This window comes from Diachasmimorpha longicaudata, chromosome 7 (assembly GCF_034640455.1).
Source record: "Diachasmimorpha longicaudata isolate KC_UGA_2023 chromosome 7, iyDiaLong2, whole genome shotgun sequence".
Lineage (NCBI taxonomy): Eukaryota > Metazoa > Arthropoda > Insecta > Hymenoptera > Braconidae > Diachasmimorpha > Diachasmimorpha longicaudata.
Window position 1 is genome coordinate 7,628,784 of NC_087231.1, and position 17,161 is coordinate 7,645,944.

The 17,161-nt window shown below is 35.5% G+C and overlaps 3 protein-coding genes across 15 annotated transcripts in view; 1 reads left to right on the forward strand and 2 right to left on the reverse strand.

The window, feature by feature from the left end:
* Positions 1–666: 666 nt before the first annotated feature.
* LOC135164857 (polyubiquitin-C) lies at positions 667–3,584 on the forward strand. Its single transcript, XM_064125583.1, has 2 exons — positions 667–826; positions 1,428–3,584. The coding sequence occupies exon 2, from the start codon at positions 1,435–1,437 to the stop codon at positions 3,262–3,264; it is 1,830 nt and encodes a 609-aa protein (XP_063981653.1). The 5' UTR covers positions 667–826; positions 1,428–1,434; the 3' UTR covers positions 3,265–3,584.
* On the reverse strand, positions 3,317–10,590 carry LOC135164853 (NPC intracellular cholesterol transporter 1 homolog 1b-like). Its single transcript, XM_064125579.1, has 21 exons — positions 9,949–10,590; positions 9,581–9,798; positions 9,390–9,520; positions 8,954–9,092; positions 8,655–8,841; positions 8,487–8,576; positions 8,178–8,395; positions 7,903–8,001; positions 7,595–7,773; positions 6,881–7,283; positions 6,652–6,768; positions 6,215–6,523; positions 5,870–6,121; positions 5,412–5,575; positions 5,203–5,333; positions 4,812–4,957; positions 4,542–4,738; positions 4,133–4,364; positions 3,933–4,046; positions 3,704–3,866; positions 3,317–3,634 (listed from the first exon to the last, which is right to left on the reverse strand). Exons 1-21 carry the CDS (start codon positions 10,157–10,159, stop codon positions 3,567–3,569), a joined length of 3,768 nt encoding a protein of 1,255 aa, XP_063981649.1. The 5' UTR covers positions 10,160–10,590; the 3' UTR covers positions 3,317–3,566.
* A 132-nt stretch (positions 10,591–10,722) lies between these two features.
* Sif (still life) overlaps positions 10,723–17,161 on the reverse strand; it is a 34,669-nt gene continuing 28,230 nt past the window's right edge. For all 13 annotated transcript variants that reach the window (XM_064125568.1, XM_064125565.1, XM_064125567.1 and 10 more), the window contains one exon: positions 10,723–15,962. In XM_064125568.1, the coding sequence (XP_063981638.1) occupies positions 15,784–15,962 (179 nt within the window). In that variant the 3' untranslated portion in view covers positions 10,723–15,783. The remainder of the gene's footprint in view (positions 15,963–17,161) is intronic.

A 17,161-nucleotide genomic window follows, 5' to 3' on the forward strand; every position in this document is an offset into this window, starting at 1 on the left:
TCAAGTTAATGGGATAAAGTGACTTGTACCCAGGTTTCGTTTTATTTAGATAATTGTGACGAAATCATAATGTGGATTTATGATAAGCCAAAATTCCATCTAACCCTATGGGAATAATTCAGTTCAATTAACGTGTGGTATATTCTTGGACTAGAGACAATTAATGTAAGTGCATGAATTATTTATTTAAATCAACTATTGAACAAAATTCATTGTTTCGACATTTTAAGAAATTCATAATAAGTTCTTTCATAGTTCGAATTGTATAGAGAGACTTTTGAAAATGTCTATTATAAATGGCAGTGATAAAAGTTGTCATCTTTTTTTATTCAGAAAAAACCCGCAATAAAAATTACCCAAAAAATTCTCCTCTGTATGTTTTTCAGAATTTTGGAACTTTACTATTATTTCAAATATTGTATGTAATTCACATTTAGTATAATTTATATTAAACAATTGTTTTATTAAATCGAACAATTGCTTACGCTTCATTACTTCATATACGCATGCATTCTTTTCTGGGTAATGAGAAAGGGGAACAGGATTATCGTGGAAATTAAATTATAAGGAACATGAAAATATTTCAAACGTTTAAAAAAACTTTCAATGAGTGGTGCCGCCATCTAGATTCATAAGAACGCGCCCGTATAAATTTTTCATCCGTGGATTGGTAACGACGGGATACCCTCGATAAAACCCACTGCGTAGTATAAGTCGTTCCTATTAACTGGTGGGCCAGTGACTTGACATCAACTATTCCTTCTCGATTGAGCGAAAAAACTGATTATATTTTCGATTGAATTTTCGTGCATTAAACCTGGTATTGGTAAGTTTTATTCATTTATTTCTGATCAACTAATAAGCTTGATCGTATTTTTATGGATTTTGAGAGAGTTTTTGTTCGCGTACAGCTCCACTTTCCTTTGTTCATTCGTCAGCCATTTTATGTTGCGTCAGTTCACTTTCGAGAAAATCAATAGTGTAGAAAATTCGCTGTTATATTTTCGGTTTACTAAATTATTATCCTGGTTATTTTCCAAGAGAATCCGATAGTTTCCACGTAATTCTAGAATTTTCGACCCAATTAATCATCAAGAAAAATATTGCAACGTTTAGTTTTATTGGGTGAGTCATAAAAACCGTCATTTGGGGCAGTATGGCGTCATGCTGACTGTAGATGCTATAAATATTTCTTATCGAATTCCGCTGAATAATTCGAAGAGAATATTTATATTTCCAAACTGAAAATTTGTAATTTCTTTCGTACATGTATGTCGTGACCTTTCTGAAGGTTAATTCTACCAGCCGATTTGACTATTTACTGACGCACTAATGGCATTACCTCATTAATCTTGTTTAACATTTATTATTATTATCACCTGCAAGCCTTACACCATTCTGATTTTCAATTGATCTTTTTTTTTCAGTTTCAATATGCAGATCTTTGTGAAAACATTGACTGGGAAGACCATTACGTTGGAGGTTGAAGCTTCTGATACCATTGAAAATGTCAAAGCTAAGATCCAGGACAAGGAGGGCATCCCTCCAGACCAACAACGTTTGATCTTCGCTGGCAAGCAGCTCGAGGATGGCAGAACCCTTTCTGATTACAATATTCAGAAAGAATCTACCCTACATCTTGTTCTACGTCTTCGAGGTGGCATGCAGATCTTCGTAAAGACTTTGACTGGCAAAACCATCACTCTGGAGGTTGAGGCTTCAGACACAATCGAAAACGTTAAAGCCAAGATTCAGGACAAAGAGGGAATTCCCCCAGACCAGCAACGTTTGATCTTCGCTGGTAAACAGCTTGAGGATGGCAGAACTCTCTCTGATTATAATATTCAGAAAGAATCTACCCTTCATCTTGTACTGCGTCTGCGTGGTGGAATGCAAATTTTCGTGAAGACCCTGACTGGAAAAACCATCACACTGGAAGTAGAAGCCTCCGACACAATTGAAAACGTCAAAGCCAAGATCCAGGACAAAGAGGGAATTCCCCCAGACCAGCAACGTTTGATCTTCGCTGGTAAACAGCTTGAGGATGGCAGAACTCTTTCTGATTATAATATTCAGAAAGAATCTACTCTTCATCTTGTACTGCGTCTGCGTGGTGGAATGCAAATTTTTGTTAAGACCTTGACTGGAAAAACCATCACCTTGGAAGTCGAAGCATCTGACACTATTGAGAATGTCAAAGCCAAAATTCAGGACAAAGAAGGAATCCCCCCAGATCAGCAGCGTTTGATCTTCGCTGGTAAACAGCTTGAGGACGGCAGAACCCTCTCTGATTACAATATTCAGAAAGAATCTACCCTTCATCTTGTCCTGCGTCTGCGTGGTGGAATGCAAATTTTTGTGAAGACCTTGACTGGAAAAACCATCACACTGGAAGTAGAAGCCTCCGACACAATTGAAAACGTCAAAGCCAAGATCCAGGACAAAGAGGGAATTCCCCCAGACCAGCAACGTTTGATCTTCGCTGGTAAACAGCTTGAGGATGGCAGAACTCTCTCTGATTATAATATTCAGAAAGAATCTACTCTTCATCTTGTACTGCGTCTGCGTGGTGGAATGCAAATTTTCGTGAAGACCTTGACTGGAAAAACCATCACACTGGAAGTAGAAGCCTCCGACACAATTGAAAACGTCAAAGCCAAGATCCAGGACAAAGAGGGAATTCCCCCAGACCAGCAACGTTTGATCTTCGCTGGTAAACAGCTTGAGGATGGCAGAACTCTCTCTGATTATAACATTCAGAAAGAATCTACCCTTCATCTTGTACTGCGTCTGCGTGGTGGAATGCAAATTTTCGTTAAGACCTTGACTGGAAAAACTATCACCTTGGAAGTCGAAGCATCTGACACTATTGAGAACGTTAAAGCTAAAATTCAAGATAAGGAAGGTATCCCACCAGATCAACAGCGTCTTATCTTCGCTGGTAAACAATTGGAAGACGGAAGAACTCTTTCAGACTACAACATACAGAAAGAGTCCACACTCCATTTGGTACTTCGCCTTCGCGGAGGAATGCAAATATTCGTGAAAACTCTCACGGGAAAGACGATCACCCTAGAAGTTGAAGCCTCTGACACCATTGAAAATGTCAAGGCCAAGATCCAGGACAAGGAGGGTATTCCTCCAGACCAGCAGCGTTTGATCTTTGCTGGTAAGCAGTTGGAAGATGGCAGAACTCTGTCAGATTACAACATACAGAAAGAGTCCACACTCCACTTGGTCCTTCGTCTCAGAGGTGGCTTCTAAAACTACCATTATATAATGGGTGATATTACGAAAGGAAATTAATAGTACTGATAGACGTAATGCTTTATTATTTTCATTCCAAGTTTTTGTTCGGCAAATAATGTTTTTCTAATGATTTTACAAATAGTAGGTTATTTAGATGAGCCTTTGGGCTGCGGGTACGATTCAGTAAATGTTCCATGTACTCAAATTCTTTCATATCATTTCTTCAAACTTGTGAAAAAAATTAGTATCTGCTCTTTTAAAAAAACTTGTTTATTCATTGAAAACTATTTACACGATAAATTCAGTCAATAAAATATTCAATATTGCGTCTCCAATTTGCTCGATCTTCCATTTTCCTGACCCGAATTCTCTGTTCCCCTCGGTCCTGAAAGGAGAGGTAATGCTTTTATAAAATAGAACTAGTCAGGCCTGGTTTACGAAATTGTGCTCTCACCGAAAAATCTCATCGCAACCGGTAAGAATATGAGACCGTGAGTTGCACCAATGATTAAAATACCAAAGTACATTCTGAAGTAAAATATTTGAAATATTTTTGTCTTTGCAAATGCCAGTATGATAATGCCCACCAGCTTCGTCAAAGTAATACCTGAAAACACCTGAAACGAGGAAGAAACATCAAAATTTCAAACATAAATACAAAACTTAAAAGTATGACAACTCACAGAGCTTCCCATCGCCGATAATGCCATCGATGCCCTATCAAGACTCGATTTTTTCTTTGAACTTAAATAAGAGTGTAGAAGGTGACTACAAAACTCCACTGAAATTCCGACAGCCTAGAATATCAACAGAAAATATCATTCCCATAAAAATTTATCATTTCTAAGAAAAAGAAAGACGTAAGAAGTTTAAATTATATTACCATGACTAAATTGACAAGGGAGACAGCATTGAGACTGATACTCCACCAGTACATCAGTCCAAGCATGTTGATGATTATCATAGCCACAGTGATAAATACCATTCCAGCAGAAAAAAGGGAAAATCCAGTTAAAATGTAAGTAGCAATGAAGACAACGCCAAGAGACAGAGCCAGTGATATCATTGTTTCCTTCCAAATCGTCAAATACTGCTCGTAAAAGACGTAAAAAATACTGAAAATAAATAATGCCACAGGATTCACATCAACACTTCAATTCAATACTAGGATAGGGCTTAAACTATTTAAATTGACTGCTTATTAGTGGCCCCTCAAGTCACAGATTCATAAAGAAGAGACTCAATCCGTTTTTCTATTCTTCATACGTCGGCTCAATTCTTTACTTTATTACCTGTATGGGAAAACACTGATATGAGTATCAGTGAAGTTATGGCTGTTAATCGTAGCAGTTATATTGTCAGCAACCACGCGAGCTGAGGAAAGGGCTCGGTACCAGTCCGATTGTTTTTTCAGAGGTGTGTGATAGCTCATGAAGTAGGAATCTCCAACGTCAATCATTCCATATCGATCATATGTATACATCATTGCCTGTATATAATAATTGGAGTGAGATTATTACCATTTTTCGGCTGTTTTCGCTTTCCACAAGGATTTAACTTACATCAAAGTAAGCTGCTCTACCTCCCTTTGCACATGTCTCATCAGGCACATCAGATAAAAAATAAGTTAGATATTTGCGAAAGTCGGACACTTCTGGTCTCAACCCGAATTCGTTCTTCTTTATAGGGCATCTCTCGCAAGACAACTCTGGAACAGCAATTTCACTCCAAATTTGATTCTGATTAGCGGTTCGTACTATTCGAACGTGCGGCGCGCATGCGCACCATACCGTAGCAACGACGGTGGATTCACGCCTAACTTCATAGTGACGCGAGACGCGAGTGCAAACGCGGGTTGAACATTTGATCGTATTGTCGTTTACCATCTCAATAAGTGACCTTAAAAGTGACCTAAAGTGATCTCATATACGTTAAAAAGTGTTCTGAGTGTACCTTCATCATCTACCCAATGATTGTGAGGACAAAACGACGAGTTGTTCGGGAAATACTTGCAGCAGCCATCAATTACAGCCCAGTCGAAGTAGTCATCAATCCAGGAGGATGCCGGCTTCGCTAGGTAAGTACTGTAAACACAATTTCATAACATCTATAGTAGGCAACAGACCGTGAGTCGAACCCATTGGAATGTGTTTGGTCATTACATTGAGGGTTGTTTTGATGCCGAGAATATCTGGGCGTACAGGGAGTCAGAGTTGCATGTTTGTGCTCCGCATATTGCATTCTGAACCTCAGGTTTACTGTAGTTGAGGCCACCTTTGAGAACGAAGTACACGGGGGGTCCCATTGACAGCAGTTCCTCCATGAACTTATTGAAAACGAATCGCAGAATTATTAAATCAATTCATGTATTTTGGCAATTGAATATTAATTTCGAAGTCAAGTAGTTTAACGCAACAAGTTCAACGGTGACTTCTTGATGGAAATTCGTCACGTGATAGTCCTAACGTTGATCAAAAATTTATATTGGCTTTCTATTGAAAGCCAATCTCAATAATTCAATCAATTGTCTCAATTGTCTATCAACTATTCGCTTGTATCATTTTTTTTTCAACCAGAATATTCGATAGAAAATATTTTATTCACAATCACACATTCGTACCTCAAAGTATTTGAGAACATAGGAATCCTCAGGCATCGAGTATTTTTGATCCAAACCGATTTCGATTTGCGGTCCTGCAACAGCATTCGTTACCACTGCTGCCACAAAAAAAAATAGTATTGCGATTCCAACGGATTTATTCATTAGCAAGGGTGTGTAGTACTTGGCGAAAAAATTGTGAATCATCCCTGGGCCTGATTTCACAGCCGTAATATTAAGTTTCAGGCAGCATAAAAGATCCACACGTCGATCCTACAGGAGAAATAAAATACATGCATATGCAATACATGAATAAATACCGAAAAGTGCTAATTCTAAAAAATAATATTGGAACAGAGATTATACCTCATATCTTCTGGTATCCAGGGCTAGAAGACTGACAAATCCAGTTATTTGTAGAAAAAAATTGAAGGCTATAGCAACTGATGCGAATAGTGCGAATGTTTTGACAGCCGGCATTGATGAGATAGTTCCAATTGAGAAACAGAGGGACTCAGAGACACTTGTAAGGAACATGGACGGTCCCACCAAGCTCAATATTCTCCCCATGTGGTGTGGAATACTCTCTCCAGGTCGTGGGGGATTTCTTTGGTGTGTTTGGACGAGAATGAAAATGTTGTCAACCCCGACAGCGAGAACCAGGAAAGGAATAACCTGGGGAAAATTATGGGGAATTAAAATTAATGAGTTTAATTATGGCTTTGATGAATATACTAGTCATCTGAGCTGGAAACGGAAAATTCCAAGTTTCTGCAAACTTTAACGCACTTGATTAATATTACCTCGAGTGTTAGAAGAGTCGTAGACGTCTGGGTGTACCCGAAGACCCCGAAGGTACAGGCGACCGATGCTAAAACGGTTATTATGCCACTTATGCTCAGCATTGCTTTACTGACAATCTATTAACATTAAAAACACTTCACTATCATTTCCGCGCAATATAAATATTCGAGGAGACCTTCGGGTTTCCATTTATTCGTGAAAAAACATTTTTTAGAAAGAAATACGTACGAATGTCTCTGCAGATGCCTTGAATGTCCCCAGCGAGAAAACGATGTACACAAACATCACAATGTAGCTGATGATAATAGTTTTCGATTCGGCAATTGAAGTGCGCTCCAATTCATCTTCAATCGATCTTTCTGATGAGTATGCGATATCCATGAAATCCGGTTTCTCGTGCTCTTCCCAATGCCTCATAAAATTCAGGTATTGGGTCTCCCATTTTCGCATAGGTTTCAATTCATCTTTATCAGCTTTATTCTTCACCATGAATGATAGGATCACCGCTGTTGCTTTTATGTAGTCTGAGGCCTCGTAATTGTTTTTACCCTCCACCAAGTATCCACCGATTGCTATGTCCGGTATAATTGGGCCTTTGTAAGGAGCTAGACATTCTGGAAGGAATGCATTTCTATGGAGAAATAGACCAGATTAATCCCTCATGCATTAGGACAATGGAATTAATTGAGTAACGTTCGTGAAATTTGAGAGACTTCTCTAGGTCTTAGGAGTCCTTGAAGGGTTGATGATTGATCGCAGGCACTTGTACTAAATATTTTATAAAACTAAAATTGCATCAGATTTTTCGATGAGGTACAATTGATCGCGTTCATTGTTATTCTTATGTGGCGCCATGTGTCATAAACTTATTAATAAACTAAGCCCCAGGGTAGACTGTCAAATTTCTTAGATATTCTTCAGTTATTATTGCTCTTCACGTACTGCAAACACATGTACAAGTGATCCAGGTAGTTAGTTTTATTGAATTTTTCCAAATCATTTTGAAAATATCCCCAGACACTCTGCACTGTGCAACGATCCACTGTTATTGGTCCCATGAATTCATTTTGCACGGGGGCATAACAAATTTTCTCCAGTCCTTCGTCTGTATCTCTGCCAATCTAGTAATTCCACAATCCATTAAACAATTAGTTCAATTAAAAGATTTGTATTTAAGAAGTGATTGAGAAACTTCTAACGCATGCAGAGCAAATTCGATTCAGGATTCTTTCGTGCCTTTTATGTCTTACCTGCTGAATCTTCTGTTGCAAATCGTACACGGCCAACATGAACTGTCTTTGGAATATTGGACCAAATTCCAAAACTCCATCTGACATTTCCTTCGTTATCTATAAGAATTTGTGCTATTGAAGGGGCTACTATGAGTTTAAATATTACTGGTGATTCAAATGCAAATGCCATAGATGAAAAATTAGCAACAAATAGATCGATCGCTGAGGGAGTAGCAATAATAGGGCTCAGTTATCAAATTAATTGATAAATTCTATAGGTCAAGTTTCATTACCTTTTTGAGGTTGACAGCTTTGATGTAAATCTGCTCAGTCCTGTAGAAAGGGGTGAAATGGCTATCAAAATATTCTTTTTCGATACGCGATCTGCTTTGAGGGGAAGCCCATATCTCGATAGGATCCACCGTAATCTTCAGATTAGTTCCACCCCAGCTAACTCCAATAATTACGTAAGAGAGCAGCGATAATGTTAAGATGGGGTGTTTTGCGAAATCTAGAAATGCGACGTTAAATACAATGCGAATTATTGCAATCAATGACACTCGAATATGACATATTTTAATACTTTCGTCAGAGCATATTACCATGTCCAAGTCTATAGAATATTTTCTCGAAAATATTGTGATAGTGTTGACGCAACTGATCACTCCAAGTTAACACCTTGCACGATTTCTCTGGAAAATAATTATCGTAGGTGTTAATTATTCCATAGAAGTGGTTAAATAAAACTGATGATACTTTAAAATGTTTACTCGAGGCACATCGATCCCTTCCCCAGGTCCAACCAATCGCAAAACCAATGCTGATTCCCAAGATAACAGCACCTAATAGTACTCCAGATCCATTGATACCGAAGAATGTGAAAACTCTGTGATTTATTGTCCATTCAAGTAGAGGACAAGCTGTTGGGCAGTCAACGCAGCTGCAAGCCGATGCATTCTAACAAAAAAAAATTACTGAAATAATTATACTGACGAAAAACTTGCCAATTGCTTGTCAGAGCCTTTGGAAAAAGGAATTCAAAAGAATAATGTTGAGATAGGATATTAACAGCAAAAGATTGATTGCACGGTTTAAAAGGAGGATTCAATGGATCCACAAGTCCACGATCTTCATCTGGCTTCCAGACGTAATCGATTTGAAATGGCACCAGGTTATTCGTTTCTGCGTCCCCCATGTATTGGTACCACCTGAAGTGAAATAAAAAAATTTGGAGATTATTAGGAGAGATTATGAATAACATAGCTAGGGTAATTTGGCCAGTGCCATTCGATTCGTGAGACGATTTCCGATTTTTCTAGGGCTCCAGGAATATTCTAAAATCGAAGTAGATTTCATAGTTCATCCCGGCTTTATACTCGATTCAACCCTTTTCACTCATTACATTTTCTAGCTAAATTACGTTCGAATAATGGAGTAGAGGCCAATAGAATCTTCGATAGAATTCGTAGATATTTTTTCATAGAAACCAATGAAAAAATTCTCACCGTTTCGGGGTACATTTACTCGCTCCATATTGCCCACAACCGAGATCCATTGCTAATTTACCACTAGCTGGATGGACTACGTTACGACAGGAATTGAAAACACCATTTGCAAATTCTTCACCAATGTATATCTAAAAAAAATATCTCCAATTTTTTATCTGTCACATTTGAAAATCATAGTTTAGTATTACCTCAATACTATTGATGTATTTACTACCATCGACTTCCCATGTCCCAATGTCGGTTGGAACCATGAATCGACTCTGATCAGGTGCACATGTGAAATCACAGATTGAACGAAATAAATTACGTAAACACGATGTGCAACGTCCGTAAACACCTTCAGCCTGTTGCATATTTGTGTCCATTGTCTGTATTATGGCGCTGTCGCAACAAGTCAGGGGATGATCTAGAAAGGGGAATGTCAGTAATCGTAATTAGAAGCAATGAATGCGCCTCAATTTTAGCCTTATGCATTTTTGAGAAAAGGCAACTTTTTTTGCGTTTATTCGATTATTTTGCATCTACGCGATGAAATATAATATTGCTGAATGAATACCATTTTCTTCGAAGAAGTGCGGGCACCTCCGACGCAATTTCTGCTCGGCATATGCATCATTGATCGGTTGAGCTGAATCATTTGATGGACAATTGTGCCGATGGGGTGCTGTTGGCCCACACTCACCATACCAGATACAAGTATAATCTTTCGTTAGTACTATCGAATGCAATCCAGTGAAAACCAGAAAAAATATTGCATATTTATTCATTCTATGAACGAGGTGGAATTATTATTTACTTTGGGTGGAACGATTGCCAGAAATATTTTTAAACGTTTGTAGTAAATCTGTCACTAGTGGATTCTGAGTATTTTACATAAAGTGGAAGTCGACTCAGTTATCTTCGAAATTGTATTTTGATGAAATTGAGAGGTAACTTCACTTATGCAATGGGTTTCCATTCAAACCGCACTCATTCAGACTGGGATGATTTTGAGTTCACTGAAGTGAGAGTGTCCAATTCGTTATCATGTTCGAAAGATACGACGATTTATCATGTACGTGAACGGAACGGACGGATTTAACGATCATAAGAAACCTTTTCTCTGGACACCTGTGGTGTATTTCCTTCATGAAATGCCAGGTGTTTATCAGATGACAGATCTTATGACAGATAGGGGAACAAAAATCATGTAATAACACGAGGTATTGAGTGTTAGTCATTGAGAATCAATCTCAGAATTTATTTCTGAAGTAAGACGTGTTCCGTATCACAAGGTGCAGAAAATTAATTGGAAAATTTCAAAGGAATTTTGGGATAAATGAATAAACACTTTGATAATTTTTTCATAATGAGTAATCATATTTTAATGTCACGCAATGATTGTACAAATGGAATTTCTCGTAAACGTTTCTCCCATGTAAACCGAGGAACGGTAACAATAAGTACAATAAATGTAATCAATAATTGCAATGATACCTCACAATAAATATCATTTTTTTTGTGTGTGTATGTGTTTTTGTTCATCACTACTAAGTTTCGAACTCAAAAACAACACTTTTTTTTCTTCATTTTCATTTTCATTACTATAATACATGCCTTTGGTTCACCAGTTATACTCATGAAAACAAAAGAAAGATTTTTCATTTTATTGAAGTTTTGTGGATTGATTTTTTTTTTTTTCATTTTCTTTTTTTTCCCCCTCTGGAAAGACTCGTTACTCTTTATAATTTAATTCTTACCTAGTATTTTTTCGTTTATTTTTTTTTTCACATCCATTAGGATGTTACCCTTGTTCTAAACGAACTAAATACTACATTAGTCGATCCATTGAACGTCACGAGTATCGAGCGCAAAAAACACATTACCACACGATTTCATGATATTTGTTCTCATTAATGTGGATACAGACATATCAATAATATTTCCAATCGTCGATTCACTTATGTGTCAATTAAATTGTGGACATTAGGAATCAAAGGTTGTAATATCTTGTGTATCGCACGTATTTACATTAACGTACGTTATTGCATGACTGCATTCACATTATCATCAGTTTCTTAATTTCTCGCAACGTGTCATAGATCATTCACTTTGGTTTCATTAATTTTCATTTTCAGTTAATTACTTCATTAAATTTACCCGTCCTCGTGTTCAAATACATCGTCAACGGTAGCGATAAAGTTTTATATCAATAAAATTTCTCGAAGTATATCAATAATAGACGATAATTCAATAATCCAATGGCAATCCGGGTACTGTGGGGTGAGGGGAATGAAAGGAGGGCGGCAAAAACATGATACTCCGGTACTAGGCCAACTATTGGGACGCCTCTAATCGAGAGGGTTTCGTTACTCGTCTTTCATTATTATTTATCCTTTCGTCAACTTGAGTTTTATCTCGTCTTTATCCCTGGTTTATTTTATTTCTCAGTTCTGACGAGATTTTTACCTCTCATGGAGCCAATTAGTGCGTTCCTATTTCATATTAAAATTTATCATCTCTCTGCTTCGCTAGTTAATTATATCTGTTAAAACTTTCGATCGATATTTTTTAAAGTTTTTTTTTTTTTCTCATCAAAGTCAATCCCAATGTGCACAGGAAGATAGACAACGACGTAATTTTTTTTCTCTTTTATTATTACTTTTTTCTTTATCAATTATAAATATTTCAATGTCGTCTCTTTAGTGATTTTATTTCTCTAATGGTTGGCTCATACAAAAGGAAGTGAGTGGTTTTAAATAATGACAAAGTGAGTGAAATTAGTTACTTTAAACAATTGCCTATTAGGTAAAAAAATTCTCCTTGGTTGAAATATTCTGTTAATCGTGTTACTTCACTCTTAGGTTTGGTTGGTTTATCGAAGCAAATGTTGCAGAGATGATTATCAACTTTCGTACAATATACTGGATTTACTTAAAAATATGTGAATGAGACGAGAAATAGTGATAAATTTATCATTTATCATTTTTAGTTTGTATTCACCTGGAATAAAAGAGCGAACACTCTCGATCGGAGGACGCGCCTCGACAGAATTTATTACATAAAATTTATATATTCAGATAATGCAATAATTCGAGCAACAGAAGGTCCATTCTTTGTCATTTAGTTTTATTTTTCCTTCATTATTAGTACGATTAATTCTTTTTTTTTTTCGCCCTCTTCGTCGTTAATACTTTTATGTGCGCCAACCGCCTATAATAATTATTTAATAGGTATTTTCTTATTTTTTTCATTTTATTTAAGTTTTTTTTTTGCATTTTTCTTCGCTGTCAGATCTTAAACGATATCTTAATTATCTTAATTAGATATACTTTGACTTAATATTGAATATTTTACTAGTGTTTTTCCTGCACCGAGCGACCCAGTGTATACTAGTAAGGTTTATTAGACCTTAAATTACAGACTAGAGGGCAACCATTGTTTTTTCCTCATTTTCCTGGTCTTTTATACCGATAGCCGTTATTCAGCATTGTTTTTATCCATTTTTTTCCTTAAATCTTACATCTTCTGACATTGAGGTCACATAGTCTGGCTTCACATTAACGACGATCGACAGTTATTTATTTGGTATTTCTTTGTTCTTGGTGTCAACAAATGCAAAATTTATTCAGCAAAAATTCAATATTGACCGATGCAGTTAAAAATTCACAATGAAGAGTGTGAAAGTAAAATCAGAAGATTCATTTTATTATTCAATCGTAGTTTAATATCAAACTTAGTGGAATCATTCAGTTACTTTGGCTTGATTTACTCAATTAAAATTGATGTGAATCATTTCAATAACAAAAAAAAAATTCCACGTTAATATGATTTAAAATTTTTTTTAGACTCGAAACATTTAACATCAGTGATGTTGGCCATACAAGAGCACGAATAATCGATTATTATTCGCTGATAATTTTCACCAGTTCTCCATCTCGTTGTATTCAAATCTAATTTTAAATATTTCCATTGACGAGAGTTTTGAGTTAATTTATCGAGTGATTGCAAATTGAATAATTTCTCTTGTAATTAACGAACATCACCGATTTTCACTGTATTTCGTCATACGCGGCATCCCTACCTTCGATAACACTCAATATCCAAATATTCATTCGAATAATTTCAAAAATCGCACTCTACTCTTCAAATTTCAGGCAAATTCAAATATTAAAATTAATATAATAACACTAAATAGTCTCTCAGCATAGAATTTAACAATTAATAGTTCAATTAATCATTACAAAACATAATTTACGGTAAAAAATATCGTATAAAATTAAACTCACAGTAAACTGTCGATGATGGTTCGAGTTCCTGGAAGAGTGTGAGATTAATATCCTGAAAATTCAACTTCGAGGAATTAAATTATTAATATATCAGAAATTTCTACAAATGTTTTACCAACGACCGATAGTTTTCTATGACATATCCTCGTTGAGAGATAATCGGCGCTTATGAGTGAAGTAAAATTTATCCATAAGGAATTTTAGTAATTATCGGGTTGAAAAAAGCCCCAGTCATTATCAGCTTTTTTTTTTTTCATTTCCCCTTTCGTTTTCTCTCTTTCTCGTTTTTACATCGAACCGGTCGAGATCGCCGCGCGTAACGCACGTAATCAACATCACTTCGTTTACCTTGAGTATACGTATATCATAACTTTATATTCATATATATATTTCTCGTTTAAGTTTTATGATTTTTTTTTTATTCATTTGTGGATAATTTCATCTATGGATACTTTCTGTTGTCTAATTCACACGAATTAATGCTCCTTTGATATCAATCTTTCAATCTTAATATCAACAATTTCATTGTTATATATGTTCCGATGACATTCAATGAAATTTATCAACGAAATTAGTTAATATCAATTATTCCTCATCGTTAATTTTTTCCATCCTCTAATCGTACTCTTTCATCGATAATTCCCAAAATCTTCAAGGCAACTCAATGCCAGTCGAGTTCGGATTATTCTTTAAGTAATGTTAAAAATAAATGAGCTATGTAACTCGCAAGGCATTGAGATACACTGAAATTTGTTGAAAAAGTGTTCTGGGTGTCTTAAAATCTTTCTACATAAGATATAACAATGGATCTATACGTCAACACCGTCTCAGTGTCCACATATATATTCATGAATATATCAGTCTCATGAATATAATCTTCAATCCATAATTCCTCTATATTGCAATGTATTACATTCTCAGCATTTTCATTTTTCAATCCTTTCAATTGAGTTTTGTTATTACATTATATACAGAGTTAATTATCTTTATTTTTATGTTTATCTTTTTAATATAATTGCTGTCCACACTGCAGCATCACTCGATCTTACGTATTTCCACTTTTCTATTTAAAATTTAATCATTCGTACAAATTAATGAATTAATTGGAGACTGATATCACCTGGATATCATTGACTAGAATCGGTTAAAGCTCTTACTTTCCATGAATTGAAGAATGAATGGTTTATTGAAATAAATTTGACGTAAAATATGGGGTAAAAATCGATCTCGTTAATTGTGCATTTGTGTGAAAGAGTGGCAACCTTAAAAACGTTTGAAAATCATCACTTTGCATTATACATTATCTCGTAAATCTTCAAACTTCATTTTCACATAAAATTCAAAACCCTGTAAGTTATTATTTTTTTTTCCTTTTTTAAATTTATTTTTATCGTTTCTTGGGCTTCCTATTTTCTATTTAATTATAAATATTCTCATAAGAGCTATAATATCTAACAATGAATTCATTTACTCGTAAAATCTTGCAAAGTCTCTGTGCAACAAAGTCTCATCTTTCAATATTATAAAGTATAATGCATTAAAAAATCTGCATCGGATTGTTGAGATCAGTCGGCATGTATATATTTTTTTATTTCTTTTATATTAGGAGGAGTCTTGTTCTTTCACTGAAAACGTGTTTAAATAATTTTTTTTTGTTTAATCCCCTGTCTAATTACGTATATATTTCTTCATCAGTGTACAACAATACAGCTACTATTTCACACATAGTTTTTAACCATTTTTCAAGAGTCGATTCTGGTATTTATCATACCAAATTATGGAAATAATACGTAATATTGATACAATAAGAATTGGAAAGGAGAGGAATGAATATTTTTTGGAAAAACGGAAGAGAGAAATTTAGTTATAGTTTGCAGCAGAGGACAGCAAAAATAAGAAAAAAGGAAACACTGACTAGATTCAAGTTACACGATATCGAGTTATAGCGTTACCTCAGTATTTTTTTTCTTTTTTCTGAAATCTACTTAATCCATTAATATTAATTCAATAATTATCATAGTTTCTGTTATCCCTTCTTTTCTCCTGGTAATAGGTATTTCACTGTTCTCTGGATTCTTATTTTGTTGGATTTTCCTCCTAATTTCCTCTGGTTTTTAATTAACTTAAACGTGATTATTAAAGTTAGATTGTTGAGCACAATTATTGATTTCAATGAGTGACTTTCGGGAGGCGCTGTGAGCCGAGTTCATATCATTGAATTCACCGGCGGACTTACCCTTCCGCGGCAACGTCGTGGCCTCCCCGAGTGATGGTAGCTCCCGCGGCTTCCAAATTGGCGAACCTGATTGACAAGAATTTATCTGTCGTTTTTCTTTCTTCTATTTTAACATTGACATTTTTTAGCATTCCATTTCCTCATGTAAATTATTATTATTGAAGTCTCTTCTATTGGCCAATTGAACAGTTAAATTAATCTAATATTTCATTGACGAGGATTCAGGGGAGGATTTTCTACGCGTTTCGTGATCAATTTGCATTCTATGGGACAGCTTATTGCGTATATCTGTGATGGGGGAGGCGAAATGATGAAAATAAAATAGAGATAAATGATAAAATTGATGAATAACTGAAGAAAATTGTGAAACGAAATAATTTACACTCATTTATCTTCATTCATAGGCGCCGACTTATCTAATTTGCATTGTCATTCTTATTTATAGTGTTCAATGATTATTTATAACAATTGAATTATCACTACGACGAATCTGTTTCAATGATTTATCAAGCTTATCACTCGCACCCTTCGGGGAAAACGAATCATCAGGCAAATTTATAACAATCTGCAAAGCACACAATTTTCACCTCCACTTATCTTATTATTATTTATTAATTTTCGTTTCATCTCTAAGATACCATAATTAATCTTCAAAATTTTAGGCATAACCATGGGTGCTTCATATGCCCACCGAACTTTTTTTTTTCTCATTACTCTAATAGATAACAACAGATGCACAAATAAATACATGAACAACTTCACTAGAGTACAATTCGAGAACACATGTGGGGCTAAAATGTCTAGAATATTTTCATCTCTCCAAGGTAGTACCATTTATCAATACTTTTAAAAAGTCAAAGTATCAGACTTTTAAATTTGGAGAGAGAATGAGGCAAATGGATAGTCTTGAATTTTTTTTTTCTATATCAATAGTTCATTGAATTTTCTAATGACATGGGGTTGTGCTCTGCAATGAGTCTAGGCCGGGTTCAGTTAATTAAGAATCCATTTTGCTCTCTTCTCCTTTGACGAACCCCCATTCAAGCAATCAAAGTGCTTTCAATTCCAAGATGATTAATAAGGCGTTAAAGTGTTCAGAATTCAACAATAAATTGTTCATATATTTTCTAGAACCATTTTTTTGGGGGGGGGGGGCGGGGGGTCGGGCAGGAGTAAATAATATATACGGCGTGCGCGAGCAAGCGTGCAACAAATTTTAGACATATGTAGAAAAAAGGCTTACATATGTTTAGAATTTAATCCCG

Excerpts from the sequence above, each read along its gene's own strand:
- LOC135164857 (XM_064125583.1), top strand. The coding sequence starts at position 1,435 with ATGCAGATCTTTGTGAAAACATTGACTGGGAAGACCATTACGTTGGAG.
- LOC135164853 (XM_064125579.1), bottom strand. The coding sequence starts at position 10,159 with ATGAATAAATATGCAATATTTTTTCTGGTTTTCACTGGATTGCATTCG. Across the intron at positions 8,842-8,953 it reads CGTGCAATCAATCTTTTGCT|AATGCATCGGCTTGCAGCTG; the intron begins GTTAATATCCTA and ends TTTTTTTGTTAG. Across the intron at positions 8,396-8,486 it reads ATTCTATAGACTTGGACATG|ATTTCGCAAAACACCCCATC; the intron begins GTAATATGCTCT and ends TCGCATTTCTAG.